The sequence below is a fragment of the Taudactylus pleione genome, unplaced genomic scaffold (genome assembly GCF_031769625.1).
Source record: "Taudactylus pleione unplaced genomic scaffold, aTauple2 ptg000788l, whole genome shotgun sequence".
Taxonomy (NCBI): Eukaryota; Metazoa; Chordata; class Amphibia; order Anura; family Myobatrachidae; genus Taudactylus; species Taudactylus pleione.
Genome location: NW_028285190.1, coordinates 39408 through 62341, shown reverse-complemented (window position 1 = coordinate 62341; position 22934 = coordinate 39408). Strand labels below are relative to the sequence as shown.

At 43.9% G+C, this 22934-nt stretch overlaps 1 protein-coding gene across 9 annotated transcripts in view; it reads right to left on the bottom strand.

Moving 5' to 3' along the window:
* Positions 1–22934, bottom strand: part of KIAA1217 (KIAA1217 ortholog) — a 109443-nt gene that overhangs the window by 68263 nt on the left and 18246 nt on the right. For all 9 annotated transcript variants that reach the window (XR_015872786.1, XR_015872785.1, XM_088457834.1 and 6 more), the window contains exon 2: positions 9390–10222. Coding sequence is in view for 7 of the 9 variants with exons in the window: in XM_088457834.1 (XP_088313960.1) it covers positions 9390–10222 (833 nt within the window). In the remaining 2 variants the exon portion in view is untranslated. The remainder of the gene's footprint in view (positions 1–9389; positions 10223–22934) is intronic.

Below are 22934 nucleotides of genomic sequence, written 5' to 3'. Positions count from 1 at the left end.
ACTTGGATGATTCCATTCATTTTAATGCAGTCAAAAAACGTTCAAATCGTTCAAAACTTTGGTAAAATCGTTCAATCGTTCATCTGACAAATCTGACCGTGTGTATGCTCCATTACAATCAGATGTAGAGTGATAGAAAGGGACCTCCAAAAACACACTAACAACTTATTATTGGAAGCAAAAAAAAAAATCACTCTCTGTAAGGCTCCTACTGTATGTTGCCTGGAGGCCGGCAGGGGAACATCGCATAACTGCTCTGCCTTGACATTGCCTGTGCATGGAATTTCCTCTTGTTGCAAAGAAAAAAAAGAAAAAAAGTAATTTTACCCTTGTGGTTACTAGTGTATGATATATCAGGGGTAATGGAAGTTCAGCAATGCTGACCTGGATCTGGATCAATGCTTTATTATCGCTCAGAGGACTTGTCACACCCTACACTGAAATGCAAACAGCACGGGAGGAGCTAATACCTGACTTCTTACTGCAACTGGACCTTAATATACTTCTTCCCTTCTGGAAAAAAACAACAACTATATTTAGCATTTTTCCTTAAAAGCAAATAAAGATAAAAGAATTTTGAAAACAAAAAAGCATGATAAAGAAAGACTGCCATGATTCTCGGTGCCACGCCCTCACCCTTACCACGTCTGGTGAGGTCTAAGACATGGCTCAGCACAGGATCACATGATCATAGGTTTCGGCCTGTGGTTCCATCTCATCTAATTTACAAGCTCGGAATTACTTTCATACTAATAAGTACTTCTAAACTTTGGCTTTTTAGGATTACAGCACAAATGCAACTAAATATCATAAAACAACTCATATTATAGCGGTTTCTGGTTCCAGCCTTGGCATTCCACAATCCTTTTGTTTATGTAAGGGCAAAAATAATGGTGAATCCTTAGTCGGCTATATGTAATTTTTGTTTTATTATAATGTCCATAAAACAGATAATACCGAACGCCGGCATGCCGAAGGTAAGTATAGGGTGGGGAGGAGGGGGGATGGTTTATGGGTTAGGCACTAGGGGGAGGGTTAGCGTTAGGCACTGGGGACTGGGAGGTTAGGGTGAGGAGTGTGTGAGGGTTAGCATCCCAACTGTCGGCATTACATACCTAACCCGATCCTTCACAATGCCGACTGTCACAATACACAGCGGCATCCCGACGGTAAGTACAGGGTTAGGGCTAGGCTGTGGGAGATTTAGAGTTAGGCTGCGGGGGGATTTAGGCTGCGGGAGGGAGGGGGGGGGTAGCCATTGGGATGCTGCTGTGTATTACGAACGTGACCACTGATAGTCCAGCAAAATTTAAATTCTGGCACAGTGCTGCAGCCAAGGGTGCTGGATAACGAGTGGTGTACTAGTAGTTACTGATCAGCATTATATATAAATATCTCAAGTTGGGTCACGGCATGGAACCTTTTACGTATTGTATATATTTGATGCTGATATTTGAATTTTCTGCACAACTGAGAGACAATTATCACATTGCATAGAGAAAAAAAAATCACCTTTCTTCCCATTCAAAACTTTATCTTAAAAAGCCTCAATTTTGACCTATCCTGGAACATTTACTTGTCTGTTTGCAGGTCTTAGTAGAGTCCCTTTTAAACAAGGCAATAAGTATTAGGATTACTTGTCATTTCATTCAAAAATAGTAAGACAAGGAAGCAAACTGAATAAAAGCTAAAAACAATAAATAATCTTCAGTCATATATTTAATATTTTGAAACACCTTATTGTATGTCTCGTCCTGCTGAGTCCATGATTTATTTCTTGATTATGATCAGCATTTAAAAAAATATATTTTTATTTAATTATCATTGTTGATGTCAGTGGTCTTTGGCCCTCATTCAGAGCCGGTCGCTATTTGCGGTCGTTCGTTCAAAAACAAGGGGTGGCTATTCAAATGATCCGTACGCACATTGCAGTCTGTTCACACCTCTAAGTCTGAACGAACGAGCAAAACATACGCTCGTTTATTTGTTAAAAACGCCCCCTGGCCGCTCGCACCATACGTCATGTCCGCTATTTATTAGATTAATCGAGTACATCGACCAGCGTATGAACTGCTCGCTATTCTTGTGGTTGGTATTTGCTACCACAAATTTGCGAGCAGTTCTGGCTATAAAATAACCCAGTGACGTGGTCATTGACGCTGCTGTTTTAAATATACACACCCATAAAACGCCCGTTTTGACCTTTAAGCACGCCTGCGTTCGGATCTCCACTCCCCATTTTCAAGCACCTTCCCCTGTTACCACCCACATACGCCTCATTCTGTCACTCAAAATAGCAGGCACTCGCTATATAGCGTACAAACGATTTTCGGCCGCACTGACTGGTTCGCGCATGCGTACTAAAAAGCGTACGCATGCGCAGATGTGCAAACATCGCTCGGAACGAGCGTACTGCCGCTAACGAGCGGCTCTGAATGAGGGCCTTTATTTGTTCTATTGGGTCATCTAATTTTATGTTTGCACATCAATTCGCTATAACAGATGGAAATATACAGGGAAATAGCGGAATGATTTATAGCCATGGTGCACTTAACATTCATGAAAAAATCAAATGTAAACAACGTCTGCTGGTATATTTTACCTATGACTGATTACATGCGTAACAGCAGCAACAACAATTCTATGTATCTGGTATCATACAATTCTCCAAACCATCAATATGCTGGCTAAGAGGTGCTCAAGCCCTAGATAACCGCGATATAAATTAAACATTTCAGCAATAAAATATATTATAGCTAGATTAGCTGTCAAAATAACAAGTCAGAAAATGAAAAGTGGATTAATGTTACAATTGCTACTCAAAAATAATTAACATTATTCATAAGATTATGATTTAATTAAAAGGTATTGATATTAGTTCAGGCAGAATTTTTCATAAAAGTCTTGTAAGGGCGGTTTTATGTGCGCAAACACTATGGTGGATGAAGAGAATATATATGCAGTTATTTCCCATCTATGTATATATGCTTGTCTATTTACAGCAGGGATGGGGGTATTTGTGTACTTTACGGACTCAAGTGTCCTACACTCATTATTATTATTAATCATGGCAATGTCTAAATCCCCTTCACGGAGAGGACCCTGACGTCATCAGCCAGTGTCCAGCGTCATTCCTTACCATCCAAGTGGGCATAGAGGGGGAATATAACCTTGTGGTGAGTGTAGTGAGCCACCGAGCCCGCGAGGGGACAACTTTCTTTTTAGTTGGGGACAACTATCGGTACTTGTGTACGTAAAGTACACAAGTACCATTTAAAACATTAATTGGGTTCTCACTGCAATGAGTCCGTAAAGTACATAAGCACCAGGATAGGGAACCTCAAGCCCGGGGGCCATATAAGGCCCGTAGAATCATTTGGTCTTGCCCTTTGAGCTTTTTTCTGCTAGCTTCATCTGGCTAGCAAGGTGTCTAGAATGGCACCCTGCAACCAGAATCTATGCAGCAGTGCCGCCTGGGGCATCTTTAGGATGCTTCAGACGGTCATAACCCTGTTCTTACTGCTCCCAGGAGCATCCTTCGGATGCTCCAGGCATTGCTGTAATCACCGGCGATTGTGACCCAGCCCTGTGTGACGTTACACAGAGAGGGCGTGGCCTGCACCAGGCCCGCAAATAATGTTATATGGCCGCAAATGGCCATTGGCAGAAAAAAGGTTCAACACCCCTAATTTACAGTGATGCAGATAATATGTAGCACCTTATACATAATAATAATTGTGTTAGGCCAGATTAGAATCAGGTGGATGGTGTTATAGCTCCAGGCCTTCACATAAAAATAGGCCCATCGTCAGGACAGCATGATGATCACCAGCTAATTAGCTGGTCATAAATCTTATGTATTAAAATTGTATTTCTAGTTTTCCCACAATTTTTATTTTATTTTTTTTATATTTTTATGTATATAGGGAGACATTGGGGCTGTAGGTAGTGTACACTCTCACATGGCTATAGCCACACCCACACAGCACTGGTCACAACTCCTCCCCTTCTCAGTATAGGTGCGTGAATATTTTCAGCCCCAGGTCATGCTTGCCAACATTATGGCGGGGCAGCCAGGTCGGCATAGTGGGGGAGCATGATGTGGCATAACGAGGACATGAAGCTTTATTGGGGCAGAGCGGGTGGGCGTGACCACACGATTGCGTCATCATGGCCCCACCTCCCGCTACACAATGCAGATTTTACCGTCATTGTGAAGCAGGGGGTGGGGCCACGATGACGAGATTCGGGGGGACAGAGGTAGGTGGAAGACTTGCCCACTTTCTGGGCAGCTGGGAGCGGCATCCAATTTTCATGAGCCTCCCAACCATTCCGTGAGTGTAGGCAAGTATGCCCCAGGCCCATGTGGTTCTTAATCCGGCCCTGGTAACGAAACGTGCAGTTTCGTTACAAATTTATCCTTAAACAGTGAAATTATCAGACATCCAAATTAAATAATTTTATAGGCACTATGAAACACTTATCAATAGTAGGGCAGGATCTAACATACATACCAACTAGTTACATGTCTTGGACAGGAAATAAAGGGGAAGCATTAAAAAAAAAATTATATTTGTATATTGATTTTATTCACGTTTTATGTTGCGCTATGCTATATTTGTTGCACTCATTTTTACAGGGCATTAAATACATAAGAGATGAGCATTTGGGTTACAGGTCATATTTAATCACAATGCCTAGACCAGTGGTTCCCAAACTTTTTTGACTCAAGGCACCCTAGAGTATCAGCATATTTTCAAGGCACCCGTAGGCCAAAAGTTTGTTAATGAGAAATTCACAACAAAAAAAATATTAAGTAAATTGTGCTTCCCTCTCATCCTTAGGCTCAGTTATGTGGTGGTGAACAGGTTTGCGCTTCTGTTTGTCCACATATTTACATTACATTGACCATGAATAATTTGATTTGGTTTTGGACCACCAAGTTGAGGCACCCCTTGAAGTATCCTAAGGCACCCCAGGGTGCCATGGCACACAGTTTGGGAACCACTGGCCTAGACTGTTTCAAAACATTGTTCAATCATCAATAAGATTGAAGGATAAACTTTACTGTTAAAAAGAACAAGTTAACTGCACAACATAACATGGAGGATAAACAGGAAGAAGCTATAAATGTCCACTACCACTATACAGAGAGACTACACAGTGACATCTTAGGATACAGCGCCACCTACTGTCCCTACAGTATAGCTTCTCATGTCATACTTAGCTTGAAAGCAGTTATTATTCCAACATAGGCAGTGACATAGAGCCTCAGTTATCAACAAGTTTTATCATTCACAACAGGTGATAAATCTCGCTGCATGTGATAAATGGTGCTCCAGCCAATCAGCTCTTATTTTTCACACAGATGACAGTTGGGAGCTGATTGGCTGGAGCAGCATTTACCATATGCAGCGAGTTTTATCACTCATTGTGAATGATAAAACTCGTTGATAAATGAGGCCCAAAGTCTCCAAATACAACCATGCATAGAAACTTAGAGACAAATGCCTAGGGTTACCACGCATAAACATACAAAAATATTTTTAATTAGCTCTTTTTTTTTGTCCGTTCCTTCTCGTGCCCACCACGGGCTACAGAGTAGTACAGAGTGAGTGTAAAGGGTACAGAACTTCTGCTGTATGAAAGTGAGTAAATGCACCCTCAGCTACAAGTTCTATATTCAGAGTTTGCAATCCTCCTCCTCACATGCACAAGTTGTGGAAAACACGCTACGCCACACCACGCCAGCCTCGGCACACTTTGATGAAACTGGAAACATAACTCAGAGGACTGTGGCTGTCACTGCACTGTAAGTACCTCACTAAGGGCTCACTCACACGGGTGCTCCTCCGACGCCCGTTATACCACTCTTAGTGAGCACATCTTAACTGGCACTGGACATATGGATCATTGGGCCTGATTCAGAGTTGTACGCTAGGCTGATGTTTTTGCAGTTGAGTGATTATCGACATTCTGCGCATGCGCCCGAGCTGTACCAGGCATGCGTCAAATTACATTAGTCGCTTGCAGCGAGTATTGATTTGCAGTGTGATTTGACAATCAGGGATCAGTGGGGGATGGTAATGGGGAGTGTCGGCTAAAAACGCAGGCACGTCGACCGCATCATGTGTCTGTGATCCTGTACACAAGAAAAATGGCTCCAGTGTCTCAGTTCCTGCGGCCATTCTGCGCGACCATAGAGTTAAGGCCCCCATACATCAGAGATTGATTGCAGCAATCGTGCAATTTGCAATCGATTGTGTATTAAAATCTTTCCCTTTTCAATCGATTGCAGATTGCAGAATTGCCACAATCGATTGAAAAACGGAAAGATTTTTATACACAATCGATTGCAAATTGCACGATTGCTGCAATCAATCTCTGATGTATGGGGACCTTTACACAGAACTGCTAACATTGAATGATCTGCGGCAGGTGCTGCGTCTTTGCACGGAGATGCTTGGATTTGCTAAGAAGCCGGTGGATGTCTCAATACAATTCCCATTGGCTGCGCCATTTGCATTTTTTCGCACAGCAGCTGTATACTGGATCGTAGCTGTGGTGGCACTAGCGTATATTTCTCAATCAGGACCACTGAACCCTAGGAAGAACATGCCGACAGCACGCACGGACGTTCAGTGTAAAGGCTGAACGGACATAGATAAAGTGTGACCTTTTGCATCCATGTCTGTCCACCCTTCAGTCATGTATTCTGTACTGTCTTCCCAGGGTACACTGACCACTATTTGCAGTATCAGTTCACTGTGCCTCAGACCAAACCCAACAGGGCGCCAGGGAAAGTGCCAGTGCGTACGAGTCATGAATTTCACACTATGCCCATCCTCATAGGCCACATCCCTGTATACAGCTCTGGGAAGGACACACGGGCTGCACTAGGGCACACAGGGCAGCTGGGACAGTGACACCTGCCGGCTCCCAGAATTAAAAAATGTTTCAAAAATTTGAACCAATTAGGATACTAGAAAGGTTTTAGTTTTAAATATCTACAACATATGGCACAGTGGTATAGCCACTTTAGGTCTTCATGATACAATAGGGTGCACAGTATTTTTAGTTTCCGTTTTCTCTAGCACTTTTTCTTATCTTATAGCTTCTTGAGGACAGAATACCATACACTACCACACTTCTAATTAAAACATATCAAAGGATAAAAAAAGAGAATATACTTCACAAACACTCAGCAAGGAACTGAGACTATTAAGCAAGGGAACGTCAAGAATAATCATCTAGGTTCCATTCACATGCACCAATCACAGACACCAGTATCACAGTGTTGTCCTGAGTCTAGTAGTGTGCACTTGTGGTTATAGTAATGCTACAGACATATTTCATTATTCAGGAACACATTTTGTACTGTTATCCCCTAATGAACGTTGCCTTTACTGATGCCACACCATAAGCCATGCGGTACTGGACAGAGATAAAAGCCAAGATCAAATTCTGCAAGTTGCCAGGTATAGATTAGTGCACAGCTCAGACCTAAAGTGTAGGACACATAGGGGCCTATTTATCAATGTGTTCAGGTCAGTTTTACATGTGGAAGCAAAAGTTTCAGCATTGTTCACACATTTTCAAGGATCGAAGCTATGAATCGATGTATTAATGCAGCAGATATCACAGAAATCTCAGTGATCATTCAAAACTGAGGATTGTGCTCGTCAGCCCGCTGATCCTTGCTCCTTCCCACAGAAAGAGGGTTTGGCCCTCACAGTGCCATTGAAGAGCTCAGCAGCCTAAACTTTCATTGCTATAGATGACCAAATACATCTAGCCTCCTTGAACGTTAAACAGCCCTACTACACGCACCATGCCATGGCCTTTTGTGCGACTTTTTCCCTTAAAATGCATCTTATTCGTACAGCGGCTGTGACACTGTAACATGGCATTTTGCATGCAGATTCACCCGCATATCATTTTAATCAACAGAAGGTGTTTGTGCATCCCATTCGCATCGCTTTGCGAGTCATGGTGGGTACACACTACACGATATGCTCCCTGAGCGATATCGTGTAGTGTCCCCGGCAGGCTGTGCTCAATGTCGTTCATGACATTGAGCACAGCCGCTGAACGATATCATTAACGATATCGTTCAGCGCCGGGCTCTCTCCCCCATTCCCTGACATGCAGCAACCTGACGAGATTGTCAGGTTGGCCTGCATGTCAGCCCGATGAACGATAATGACGAACGACCCGCGGGAACGCGCGTCGTTGTTATCGTTCATCTTTTTGGGGTTAAAAATGGACGATAAAGTGGACGATTGAACGATAACGATATCGTTATCGTTCAGTCGTCCACTTTATCGCCCAGTGTGTACGCACCTTAAGACGCATTTTAGGGAAAAAGTCGCACAAAAAGACGCCCGGGGCTATAGAGTCACACGTGCTCACGCGTTATGTGTAACACTACTCGTAGCGCACGGAAGATAGGTGTATGTTGACACATCTGTAGTACTAGTGGGTAAAGTGTCACTGTTATACTTCTCTGAGAAAGGTACTTATGAGAGCATCTGTTCCGATAAGTAGCATCGGAACAATAGGATAGGAAAACTTGACGCAAATTGAAAAGAAAGACCCCCATAGAGAGAGACATACTACATATCTACTGTATGTACCATAAACACAGACTGATGACAAAAAAAAACATAACATTTGTACAAACAGGACAAAATTAATGTCAAAACCCATTACAGTACAGAAATACAGTGGTTTAATCAGGAGAAATACAAGCATATACTATTGGTATCACAGGCCAAGTATATAAAGTGGTATTTCTTCCCTATTCCGGTATGGTTAACATATTAAGTGCAGTCATGAACAGCCTAGAAGCCTCATTCCACTAAACATGCAGTTAGGTTGATTAGCATTTTAAAGTACATGCACTTTTCCTCAATAGAGAACCAAAGGACTCAATTCAATCATACCCATGGCAGCCATGTTGTTGTGGTCTGAACTTATATATACGTGAGAATGAATTTACCAAGAATTTAATTGGTAGTTGCTAGTGCATTGAGTGTGCAACCTGATGAATGGGTACTGTTTCCGCTCGCATAATGGCTACACAGAAGATTATATTGTTGAAAAACAGTAAATCAGACACTTTCACTTTTTTTCCTATTGATATGTACTTCAATATACTAAGGTTTACATCACATAATACACATCTTGTTGTGACGGCACTGGTTATTTTTTTAAATGACACAGTGATAATCTACAGCACAGATAGGAAGCCATCCTGACATATTAATGAGAGTTTCGACAGAATCTGGTTGAAATTTGAGGATGTGTGTAAAATACAGAGAGCGGGTGTGTTTTCCTGATAAAATTACAAAACATGATCAAAAAGTGATGTAAGATTGAGCTGTTACCGTGTATAGTTATCTTTGGGAGCTGCAGGAACACCGTATCCGCCAAACACCTGTTTATCAGTGGGAGATGAGACAATATCAGCCATTCCGAGTATGCCACCAGTGTTCCGGACCTTGGCCTCCACAAACATTCCAGGACCTTGTTCTTTTTTAAACGACTGTCGGACTGGAGAGGATCTCTCGCTTTGTATGGCGTGGAGAGGTACGTGGGGGTTGTGCCCATGCATTTCCATCATCCTAATATCAGTCACTCTGTGAGGGGAGGCTGGAGGAGTTTTAGAGCCGAGTGCCGGCAAATGGCTCTCCAAGTGTTTCCTCGTCTTTTGTCTATAAACAGACTGTTCCATCATTTCCATTTGCATAGAATTGTTTGAATAAGTGCTTGAAGACCTCATGGCACCCCTGTGGAAAGCAATCACGTGGTCGGGCATGTCCAGTGGGTGCCCACCGTGTGATGATGCCACACTCATTCGCCCTTCGTGATATAGGTAGGGCTCTGCATACATACTGTCATTTCGGATCAACTGGACGTTTTTATTGCCCAAATCCTCATCTGGTTTTACGTCCCTCCTTTCTAAGATGGCACTGGGGCTAGGAGATATGGATCGGGAGACTGGCAAACTGGATAACCTTTCCCTTGTAATTGTAGTGTTGCTCTGCCCCACTGGTGGACGTCCACCCCCATATGGAATCCTTGATGGAGATGGTGGCATCGAATGCGGCACAGGGGTAGGAGGTGGAGATATTGGCCCCCCATGAGAAGGATATGTTGCTGACCCAGGCCGGTGGACTGTTGGGCCTTCTCGAACTGTGTATGTAATATCTCTTTGCATCTGTTGAAAGAAAGAATTGAAGATGTAAGACTTCCAGCATTTATTAATCAATACTGATTCAATAAAAATAAAACTTACTAAATGCTTACTTGCCCGTAACACAACAAACATACAATGGAATCCTACACCAAAGCAAACTGAGCATAAATATATATTAGATACACTATTTGTGTGTACTGTGCTATGTAAATGTCCTGGCTTATTATTTGTCACAAGTAAATAGGATGAGTACATACAAGACAGCTAATATTATACAAATGGAAGTACTAGTAACAGTATTCTTAATCTAAAGATTGCTATAAATCAGGATTGTAGATGTGGTTTCCAGCTGTACCTTCTAGGGAGCTGAGCCGTTCCTAATTGACACTGCCACGCCGATAAAGTCAGTAAAGGATAAGGGATCAAGTAAACTTCTTATTGCATATATAATAAATAAGTTCCACTTATATATTCCAGGAAAACAGCAGAATGATGGAATTGCCACCAAAGTAAGCAGCTTTACCATGCCCACTGGACAGATCAGGTTGGTGGCTAGCTATACTTAGTTTACATCAGTGATTCTCAAACTCGGTCCTCAGGACCCCACACAGTTCACGTTTTCCAGGTCACCCAGCAGGTGCACAGGTGTAGTCATTACTCACTGACTTGTGATTCTGGGCTCTATTTACTACAATCCGCATTGCGAATTTCAGGCAATTTCACAGGGATTTACTAAAAATCCCTTACAGGGACTGAGCTTGCGATAAAGCTCTGTCCCTGCGAATCCCCTCCGCACACTTATCACGGTATTTTCGAAAAAAATACTGTGACATGCGCCGACCGTCGGTAAGCCCTGCCCGCTGCTAAGCCCTGCCCCCCGCGATCGCGGTCCCCCCCGCGACCCCTCCTCCCTTAATTACACTTACCTGCAGCGATCGGTGCTCCGGTGATGTGCTCCGTGGCTCCGGTCAGCTGACATCCCATCCTGCACTGGGACCAAGTCAGGTGACGACCGGGCTCCAGTGCAGGCTGGGAGACCAGCTGACCGGAGGGGAAACATCACCGGAACCCCGCTCACCGGCCCCTGGACTCAGGTAAGTTTTTTTTTTTACTAGTTCATTTTTATTATTTTTTTTTTACAATGCATCAGCGTGTGGCCTGTTTACACCACACAACTGATCACTGGGGCCGGCTCTGGGCTCTACTCTGCCCGTTAGAGCAGAGCAGGAGTCCGGTAACCGGGGAAGACCCTGATAACGCCACCTCCACGCTGCTGTGTGCTGGGCTGCACTGGGAGACTGCTCGCGGCTGCTAAGAAGCAGCCACAGCAGTCTCCTATGCCTGATCGCGCCCCCCACTGGTTATGCTTCGGGCTGAGGGGGCCCACGGTGCCCCCCTCGTCAACACGTGGCGCTGCAAACTGATTTTTATATAATTTTTTTAATCTAAGGGGGACCATGTTTCCCGCGATTAGGCCACGTCCCCTTTTTTCTCGTGGCCCCACGCGCGGCTCTTGACGGGCCTGACTAGCAATCTACAGACCCAATCAATCTGTGAAATCCAACTTGTTGGAGAATCTGATTTAACAATTCCAATCACTTTTTGGTTGCAATCTGCGATCTGTGAAGCCCATACATTGCAGATTTTTATACACAATCGATTGCAAATTGCAGAATTGCGACAATCAATTGCTGATGTATGGGGGCCTTTAGGGTGCCTTGAGGATGTAGTTTGGGAACCTCTGGTATACACATTAGGGATAACTAGTCAATTTTAATGGAAGAGTATTATAGGGCTCTTAAAAAATATTGGTATGATTTATCACGTAATGTTCCCTTACACTGAATAAGTTATTAGCAGACAGGTTAGTAAGGCTATACTTACTTACTTCTATGATAAGCTACTGTCAGAATGACCTCTGCTGCAAGTGGCTGCAGACTGAGGGTCTGAATCACTACCGATCGCAACTGCGAATGCAATAGCGATTACGCACGCATTTCAACTGCGATAGTATGCTAATCCATTGCGATCGCTATGCCGCGGCAGCACTACCCAAGGACGCCCACTTTACCTAATACACATCCGTAATGTTTAGCAAGGCTGCGAAACCATCGGTACAATCGAGTACCATCATAGCCTCACGCACACTTGCACAAGGTCAGACCTTACTCAGAAATTGCTAACCTCAACGCACGCTATCAGGCCTCAGGCTGCATAACGTATCGCAATAGATAAATTATGCATGCCCACACTGGCACGTCTGCGTTTCACCGAACCCCGCCCCCTCGTCACCACCCTCAAACGGCACTTCCAGTCAGTCACTATGCAATGGGTCTGCGTGGTTACTGCAATCGCAGTCCCGATTGCAGTGGCCGGTTCGTGCACAGCAATGCACGCAACAATCGGCTACTTGCATGTGTATTAGCAGTTGCTCTCCAAGCTGAATAAGGCCCTGGGAGTGCCGTTAGTACATACTCTTTATACTGGATGCGTGCAGCAAAAAAAAAGGAGCATAAAAACCACAGCTTTAGGCTCGTGGAGGGAGCCATCCCTGGTGCTTTATTCAGAAATGCAAATAAATAAAAGGTTTAAAAAAGAAAACGTCATTCATAAATAAAATTAAAAAATCTAAAATTTTGATCTACACTCGTAACATCTTGTGATTTATAATGGCACCAGAACAAATACTAGTCAAGGAGTGCAATAGTGAAGAAGCCATCTTGTTCAATCAAACTCCATCTTGTCTTAAACTTGTAGATGTGACAGGTAAAACACAGATACACAGATGTACATATAAGGACATAAAGCAGTGGTTCCCAAACTGGGTGCCGTGGGACCCTGGGGTGCCTCAGGACACTTGCAGGGGTGCCTGGGGTTGGTGGTCCAGTACCAAATAAAATTAGTTTTAGTCAGTGTGACAGGCAAAAACCAGTGCTAATGGCTGCCAATCAATAAGTATGTGGACAAAAATAAGTGCAGCCCTGTCAACCACCACATAACTGTACCTAAGGGTGACATATAAGCACAATTTACTTGCCCAAGGGTGCCGTGAAAAAAAATGGTGATACTCTAGGGTGCGGTGATTTCAAAAAGTTTGGGAACCACTGAGATAAGGTGAAATTTTATCCAGTTATAAAATGGCAATTTCTCATAGATTACAGATTTGGCAAATGAAGCACGTGTGGTTATCCAATTTGTGCCATTGAGCTTGCAATCACATTACTGACATCTGAGAGACAAACATGAAGGGAGTTGGAATCACAGTTACATGCTCAGCTACAGCAGACAATAAATGGATGCATTGTTGTCTCCTTGTCTCTCCACATACAGTTGTATTTAAAATGTTATATCAGTTTTAAAATTGAATATATAATGTAAACTCATTATGATCAGATTGACATCCCCTGAATAGTGAGTGACCTCTGTGTTGAGCGAACAACAGCTATAACCAAGACAGACAGCGGTCTCTGGGATCATTAAAATATTTTTAGCAAAATATGACTTCAGCAACATATCACACGCCCCTGAAAAGCATCCAACCACGTGGAATCTACCGCAAAGGAATATTTACTGCAAGTGTGGCTTTCCCCTTACTGACGTCTAGTGAAAGTCAGATGTTAAACTTAGGCCCTGGCATTTTATATGTTCCTTTTTAAAGGCATCGGGCTCAGGTAGCAAGTGTACCCTGCACAGCGACAGAGGAGTATCACTACCAGTCTCATAGAAATACAACTTAAAACTTCATACATTTCCATATAGTGCTTTTATACACGTGAGATACACAGTTGGGGGATGGGTTCACAGGGATAGGGAAGGGTACCAGGGGTATTGTGTGCCACAGAAGGGGCCTAGGAGGGCAAAAATATGAAATCCTAAAACCAATGGCTACAACAATCCATTAAACTCTATTATAAACATAGATACACAAAATGGTGGTTGTTCAAATCAATTTATAAACCCATTAAGTGTATGTAAGTGAGGGGTTAATCTAGACATGAAAAAAACAAACAGACAATAAAGTTTATTATAAACAAACTTTCCACCATTTACACATGCTAAATTGAGCAAACATAGCCCCGGTCCTTGATCCACCGAAAACCTCGCCCCCAATCCACTCAGAAACTCCACCACTTTTGTGGCCTGCAAGTCAGGTAATTGTTTGGTTTGATATAAATTGCCGTAATTAAACTGTGACTGAAACAATAACCTTTTCCATGCCAATAGCTAGATCAGGGATAGGCAAATCTGTGGAACTCCAGCTGCTGTGGAACTACACATCCTAGCATGCCCTGTCACAGTAGCATGATTGCAGGAAATGATGGGATGTGTAGCTTCACAGCAACTGGAGTGCCGCATGTTGCATAACCCTGATCTAGGGTTATGCAACATGCGTTAACAACCTGAATTATACCACAAATCCAAATATTTCTCTTCACTAAGGGTGTAGCTATAGTAGGTGCTATGGAGCAAAGGCCGCCTCTGGGACGCAGCCGTCTCCTTGCAGCGGGCTACACTGCCATCTCCTGAGCCCCAACTTTTCTATCCTCCCCAAAGTGCTGCTACAGCATACTCACCTGTTCTCCTGATTCGGCCGGGATCCTCCCATAAATCAGAACGAGGGGTCATGATGACGCGATTCAGCGAGACTCGCGTTATCGCCCCCCCCCCCCCCCCTGCAGCAGTGGGGGGGGCGATAACGCGAGTCTCGCTGAATCGCGTCATCATGACCCCTCGTTCTGCTTCACAATGCCGATTATCTCAGCCTTGTGTTGCAGGTATGGGGTAAAAATGGAGCAAATCTGTGGCTACGCCCATGCCTGCCCCCATTACCGGGTAACACGCCTGGCCAAAACCCCTCTATGCAGCACAACCACCCCTACTTGGCCGACCTGGCTGACAGAATGTCAGCAAGCATGTGCTACAGTGCATCTGGCCCCTGAGCTGATCTAAGCTACAGCCATCTCTAGCTGCTGCCTGTAATGCATTGTGATGTCACAATGCAGGTCACAGCCCTATATAAAGGATGCCCAGCTACTGGCAGCCATTTTGTGGTGACATTTTGTCCTACATTGATACTCTCAGAATAGTTCCTGCTTTATTTAAGCGACTTTGGATAACGACTACTGATATGGACTTTGGATTATATCTTCCAATAAGGTTGTGAACAGAAACATCTTCAGAAAAAGAATCTGAATAACATCTTCAGGTAAGGACTTTATAATAAATGTTGGCCTGTCACCATTAGCCCTTCCGACACCTCCCTCCATTTTATCTACAGTTTTTAATTTATAACAATGCATAAATCAAATTATTCATCTGATATAATGCTGCATGACTTGTCCAATCCTACTGGATACTCTGAGGCAGATTCAATATATTCCTACGCAACTGTGTCTCCTAATACCTCTTTTCCACCAAAAACCCGGGTCCAACCCTAGGTTTTTGGACCTGGTTTCAACCCCGGTCAGACCCTGTTGACACTGCACCTTCAATCTGGGTTACTCCCAGGACAGCCCTGTTCACACTGAACCCAGGTCTGCCCTGCTAAATCTGTGAGGTCATAAAAAGTGGGAGGTGACTGCTCCACAACCACCAATCAGCTCATATTAGGTCGGATAACCCGGGTCGTGCCGTTTACACTGCACCATTACCCGGGTCCACTCCAGGTCCAACCCTGGTAGCTACCTTGGTTTGATTCCCAGGTCACTTGACCCGGATTATTTTTCAGGGAGCCTTTTACATTGAGCTGCGACCCGGGTAGACCCGGCAATAACCCGGGTTTTTGCAGCAATGTAAAAGGGGTATTACTGATTTCTTAGTGAATCATAGCCTTCTTATAGAACATGTAATATCATAAAACATTTAGGATTAGGCAGACTATATAATGTTTTTTTTTTTTTTAAATAAATAAATATATATATATATATATATATATATATAGAGAGAGAGAGAGAGAGAGAGAGAGAGAGAGAGAGAGAGAGAGAGAGAGAGAGAGAGAGAGAGAGAGAGAGGAGAGAGAGAGAGAGAGAGAGAGAGAGAGAGAGAGAGAGAGAGAGAGAGAGAGAGAGAGAAAAAGAGGTACCAGCGCCAACTTAGATAAGGATACTGTTTTAAAGTTGAACACGGTTCTGCAATATTGTGTGCGCTATGTTCTCCCTATATGTTAAGGGTGTCAGCTGGACCAAATATAATAGGGCATTTGGGATTGCCCCTTAGTGCAGTATGTGTAGGTGTACAAGGTCTTTAGTGGACTGACGTAGATAATATAAACCAATGTGTTATAAAAGATACAAATGTATCATCAATGTGCTACATAAATCATATAAAAGCATATGGGTAAAAAATAACAATTTATTCTATATAACATACAAACAAACAATTATGGACTGCTGAGCCTGTGTGTGTTTTCAAGGAGCTCTAGCAATGACCCTTTAGGTCTATGTAGGTGCAATAGGTGTATTTTACGAAGTGCAAAGTGCTAATAAGTACTTAAAAACTGGCCTTAGTACAGGTTCAATAAATAAAATACATAAGTCAGATATATTAAAAGCACAGGAGAATATACATAAAAAAATGTGTCAGAGCCTCAACAGGTATTCTAAAAACTTTAAAAAACACTCTAAACAGTACAAAGTATATGAAGGTTCTCTGAAATTCATAAGGTGCTTATCTTTAGTAGTTCATTAGGCAAGAGGCAGCTATATATAATACTTACCTACACATTCAGCTCCGTCCTTCCGGGAGGGAGCTGAATGTCCTGCGCACAGTGGGGGGGCAGGGCCACGATGACGCGATTCAGCACGAATCGCGTCCCCCCTCCCCCGAGGCTCCCGGACAAATCGGGAAGGTAGGTAAGCCTGATATTTATATATATATATATATATATATATATATACACACATACACACACACACATATATACACATACATACAGTATATATATATATATTTAGTTATTTATTTTTAGTTTCATTAAATCCTGCATGTCAGCTAAGTGGGCAGATAATAAATGATCTAATATAACAGAATGGATAAACTGCTAAATAATTTGCACAGGGGGGGCCTTTTGGAAATGTTGCTATGAGGCCCCCATAGGTCTTGCTCTTGCTACACCCGTGGTCTTCACCATAAAGATTGTGGATAAAAACATGCAAAGCACTCCTCAGCTGCCTGGGAATAACTATGCAAATGTTAGCACCATGTTAACATTTGCATTTAAATGTTCATTTAGGACCATTTTTCAATAATAAATAAGAGGTATGTTGTAAAATGCTGGTGGAACGAGTTCCGTAAACAAGTTGTTCAGCTCATTGAAGACTTTGCTAATCTGAGAAGGCAGCATTATGTTTATTCTGGAGACCATTACAATCTAGCTGCTATTCACAACGTCCACATCCAGATGGCAAATCATTGTCTTGTTTCCCTGTGATTTAACCACTAGCTGTACTACTGTGACATTAACCACACACTGCAAGGGCTGAGACACAGAAAATAACCAGTTTCCAATGTGGTTCTGTTACTCCTTATGTTAAGAAAACCACAAGAGCAGTGAAGTCAGAGTGGCAATAGGTGTCCTGTATTCTAGGCACGCAGTACAGTCCTTTGCACTATTCATAACGCGTTACACATCACCCCTTCATTTCTACAAAAGTGGGTGAAAATTAAAATTTTCCCTTACTTTGGTAAAAATGAAGTATTACTGCTATCTCCTGGTTACAATTCTCCCCCGATAATTTCCTGGAAGTAGGACGTAGAAGAGACGTAGAAATTACGCATTTTTTGGGGAACTTGTGAGAGTTACTGTAAGCCATCCTAAAATGGTTTACAGCACCCGATAGTTTTACAAGCATCACTGGCTCCCTCCAGGCTTCCCAAGCAGGTCCTTCTTTGCTCGCCTGCAGTGATTTAGGGGGAAGAAAGGGCTGAGGGGACGGCTGCTAGAGGCACAGAGGAGCGGGCTGCTTGCAGAACTGACAGCGGGTGCAGGGAGAGAGAGGGCTGCGGGCACGGCTGCTAGAGGCACAGAGGAGCAGGCTGCCCGGTAGAGCTGACAGCGGGTACAGGGAGAGAGAGGGCTGCGGGCACGGCTGCTAGAGGCATAGAGGAGCAGGCTGCCCGGTAGAGCTGACAGCGGGTGCAGGGAGAGAGAGGGCTGTGGGGATGGCTGCTAGAGGCACAGAGGAGCAGGCTGCCCGGTAGAGCTGACAGCAGGTGCAGGGAGAGAGGGGGCTGTGGGGATGGCTGCTAGAGGCACAGAGGAGCAGGCTGCCCGGTAGAGCTGACAGCGGGTGCAGGGAGAGAGGGGGCTGTGGGGATGGCTGCCAGACGCAGAGCCGTAACTAGACTTTTTGGTGCCCTGTGCCAGAAAGAGCATTGGCGCCCCCCTCATTTTTCAAAGGGACATAATGCACCCAAAAAAGGGCCATGGCTTCGTGGGGAAGGGCCAGGGAAGAGATAGGAGAGGCCAGGAGCCGCTGGGGATGAAATAAGAGGAAGCTACAAGCAAGAATGATAATAAACAGAAATTTGACAGGCCCAAACAGCGCCCCCTGACCTGTGGTGCCCTGTGCGATGGCACCGGCCGCACTACCCTAGCTACGGCCCTGGCTAGAGGTACAGGGGAGCGGGCTGCCCGGCATAGCTGACAGCGGGTGCAGGGGAAGAGAGGGCTGCGGGGTGCAGGGGAGTGGGCACTGGGCAGCGGATTCTGACAGGGAGCAGGCACTAGGGAGAGGCTGTGGGCAGGGAACAGGCACTGGGCAAAGGCTGTGAGGGAGTGGGCACGATACATTGACAAGGTAATAACTCATTTAAGGGGCACTGCACAGGGAAATTATCTCACTTCCGAAAAGCTGTCTTCGCAAAAAGGACCAGTTTTTCGGGAAGTGATACTTTAAATGAAGTTAATGATGAATTGTGTTTTTTTAAACAAATAAAATGTGGCGAATTTAGGGGCCTATGTATCAAAGCTTGATGAGAGACAAAATTGCGAGATATAAATCACCAACCAATCAACTTTTAATTCACATTTTATAAGCTATGTTTGAAAACTGACAGTTAGGAGATGATTGGTTAATACTTTTTCTCTCACAATTTTATTTCTCATCAAGCTCTGATACATAGGACCCTTAAAACTAAACTATCACCAATGATAATTTTCTCATAATTAATAGACCTCAAAATGACATAATTACAGAACCTCAGATTTTGATATAAACTTATGATAATGAAGAATATCAACAAAGCTCAACATACAAGCCGTGCGGACAATTGCCAACCACCAACAAATTGTATGGCAGCCAGTAATACATTTATCAAATATTTACCTGACCCTAAAGAAAAATAGGTCAGTAAAAATCATACAGTAAAAGAGCAAACAAGTAACTTAATTAATATAGATAGATAGATTTGATAGATGTGAGATAGATAGATAGATGTGATAGATAGATAGATAGATAGATAGATAGATAGATAGATAGATAGATAGATAGATAGATAGATAGATAGATAGATAGATAATCTGGGGGAGATGTACTAAGCCTTGGAGAGAGATAAAGTGGAGATAAAGTACTAGCCAATTAGCGTCTGACTGCCATATTACAGGCTGTGTTTGAAAAATGACAGGAGCTGATTGGTTGGTACTTTATCTCTCTCTGCTTTATCACTCTTCAATGCTCAGTACATCTGCCCTATATTATTATTTTTATAATAATTATTTTGTGTTTGTAATTGATCTTACTACTAGGGCTGTGTACATAAAGTAGATGTGGAAATAACCATTGTACTGCCTGAGTGTCATCCTTAGTTAATATTCAAGTGATGCTGTCGTACTTATCTGAATAGCACTAATTACATCACCACTCTGCTACAAAATACAGTAAGATCAGGGCTGCAACTAGGGGGTAGGGGGGACTAAGGGGGCACGTGACCCAGGTGACGGACTTGAGGGTGTGCTGGGGAGAGGCTGCCGTGAGGCTGGGTTGCTGATCTTGTGGGTTTGGAGCAACATCCCGGCCTTGAGAGGTACAGAGACACCGTCAGTCTAATGTGGTTTCGGTCACAAGCCAATCAGTGCTCGGGGACCGGTAGCCAATGAGCAGCGGCTGTCGGTCCGTGAGCTCCATTTGGTTCACGAGTGGCATCAAATTACAATGATGGCAGCACTGACAGTTCCCCAGCATGTGGCAGCCCCGTCCCGTGCCACCCCGAGCTCACCAACCGCACGGCCCTGGCAGGTAAGAGAAGGGAGATGGGGCGTTACTGTGGCTTAATGTAAAAAAGGCCTTACTGTGGCATAATGTGTAAGGAACCTTACTGTGGCATAATGTGTAAGGGGCCTTACTGTGGCATAATGTAAAGGGGGCCTTACTGTGGCATAATGTGTAAGGGGCATTACTGTGGCATAATGTAAAGGGGGCCTTACTGTGGCATAATGTGTAAGGGGCATTACTGTGGCATAATGTAAAGGGGGCCTTACTGTGGCATAATGTGTAAGGGGCATTACTGTGGCATAATGTATATGGGGCCTTACTGTGGCATAATGTATAAAGGGCATTACTGTGACTTAATGTATAAGGGGCATTTCTGTGGCAGAATGTGTTGTAAGGGACATTACTGTGGCATAATGTGTTATAAGGGACATTACTGTGTGGCATAATGTGTTGTAAGGGGCATTACTGTGACATAATGTGTTATAAGGGTCATTAATGTGTGGCATAATGTGTTATAAGGGGCATTGCTGTGTCACAAAACCACACACCCTTTTCGTCCTCTATGTTGTATTTTTTTTGGGGGGGGCGCCAAAAATTATGGCCTTGCCCCGGTTGGCAAAAATCCTAGTTTCGGCCCTGGTAAGATCAATAAAAACCTAAAATGTACTGTTAAACATTCACAACTACATATCGAGGCAGATAACATCATGTCTATTCATAAAGCAGAGTAAAGCCCTGTTTTGCGGTAAGCAGGGCAATTCTCTGCTTTCGGCTATTCAAAGAGAGGGTAACGCATGGAGAAACTTGTTGTTTCTCCAGCGCTGCCCCTACTTCATTCATATATCGCATCATCATACTGGACGGTGACTGCGATTCATGAAGCAGGAGAAAAGTAAATGTAAAGGGTCACAGATGCGGTAGTGATCAGCAGTTTCAGAACGGCGTAATCATTTCTCTGAAATGCGAAGGAGCAGTAAAAGCACTCACCCACGGCTCTTAGTAATCCTGAGTGATGGCTCCACCCCCTACTCTGTCTCTGGCCAATCAGAGATTCCCCTGCTCCCTGTGCTGTGTGTGTCAGTGACCGGGACACTAATGAATGGTTTGCGGAGAATGTATCTGCCTGGCCGGCCGACCGCTCACTCTGTCCCCACCCCAGCTCTGTGAATGTAGTAATGAAGTGACCTGGCATATGGGGTCACTTCATACTACTTACTACCCGCTACACCAGCTACCTATGCCACCTCTCTGCCCTAAGATTAATGCATATGCCGGGTCACTTCAAACTACTCCCCGCTGCCCTCAACTTTGTCAGCCCCCTCCCGATCACCCATCCATTGCTGCCTCCCCTCTGCCCCTAGCTAGCTCAGCCTCTCCATCCCTGTCCCTGTTCTGCAGGCGGACGCTGCCGACGCATGCGCACAAGAGACCCTGGATGCGTCCGCAGCTGAAGACTGGATCATCGCTGGTGCCGTGGATTTCACATCGCTTCGCCGGAGAGGTAGGTATATTTGAATTGCTACTTAACACAGCTATATATTGCACCGAAGCGAATCAATACACTGTATAGTGAAAAGTAACAATTCATATTGCAAGTTCTACATGAATAGACCCCCATGTTTGTTATCTACCTAACCCAGTGGTTCTCAAACTCGGTCCTCAGGACCCCACACAGTGCATGTTTTTCAGGTCACCCAGCAGGTACACAGGTGTAGTCATTATTCACCGACACATTTTAAAAGATCCACAGATGGAGCTAATTATTTCACTTGTGATTCTGTGAGACCTTGAGAACAAGAACTGTTTGTGGCCCTGAGGACAGAGTTGTGACCTAACCTCAAGCTACTACTGTCCTCTGTAATTCACACATACACTTTGTAATGTCCTTTAAGAACCACTTAACCTTAGAAACATAACCCGCAGCCTAACCCCACACCCCATGCACACTTAAATATTTTCTGAATTACGAGAAAAACAAGTAGTGCCAATATATAGAGCAGTAACAAATAGCAGCTGGAGGTTGCTATTTCTAGCTAAATGCCCTTTAAAAAAAATAAAATATGTGACAAGACTTCCATCACAAGATCCCCAATGGCCAAAACACAGATTGGACCTGCTCCAGCTCCGGAAACCCAGCAGCACTGGTGTCAGTTCTTTTTCACCTATTTTTATAAATGTAAATATTCACTCTCATACAGATGTGTCCTCATACACTCTTGCTGCAGTCATGCAAACAGCCCCTCTCGGCACCACGCCAAGTCCCGTATGCTGAGTGCCTTTTTAGCCTGAAAATGCGTCTTAGTCGCATATGCGCTGTAACTGGGATGCACCAGGTGACTGCACTCATTTGATATGCGACACTTCTTGTGTGCGACTGTGGGGCCTATTCATCAACACTAAAATAACGGTTTTCCTTAATTACCGTTTTTCTGGTATTCATGAACACACTTAACACAGGAGATATCACTGATATCTCCTGGTTACGTCCGCCTGCGTTCATTTCCACTCTCCCCATACAATAG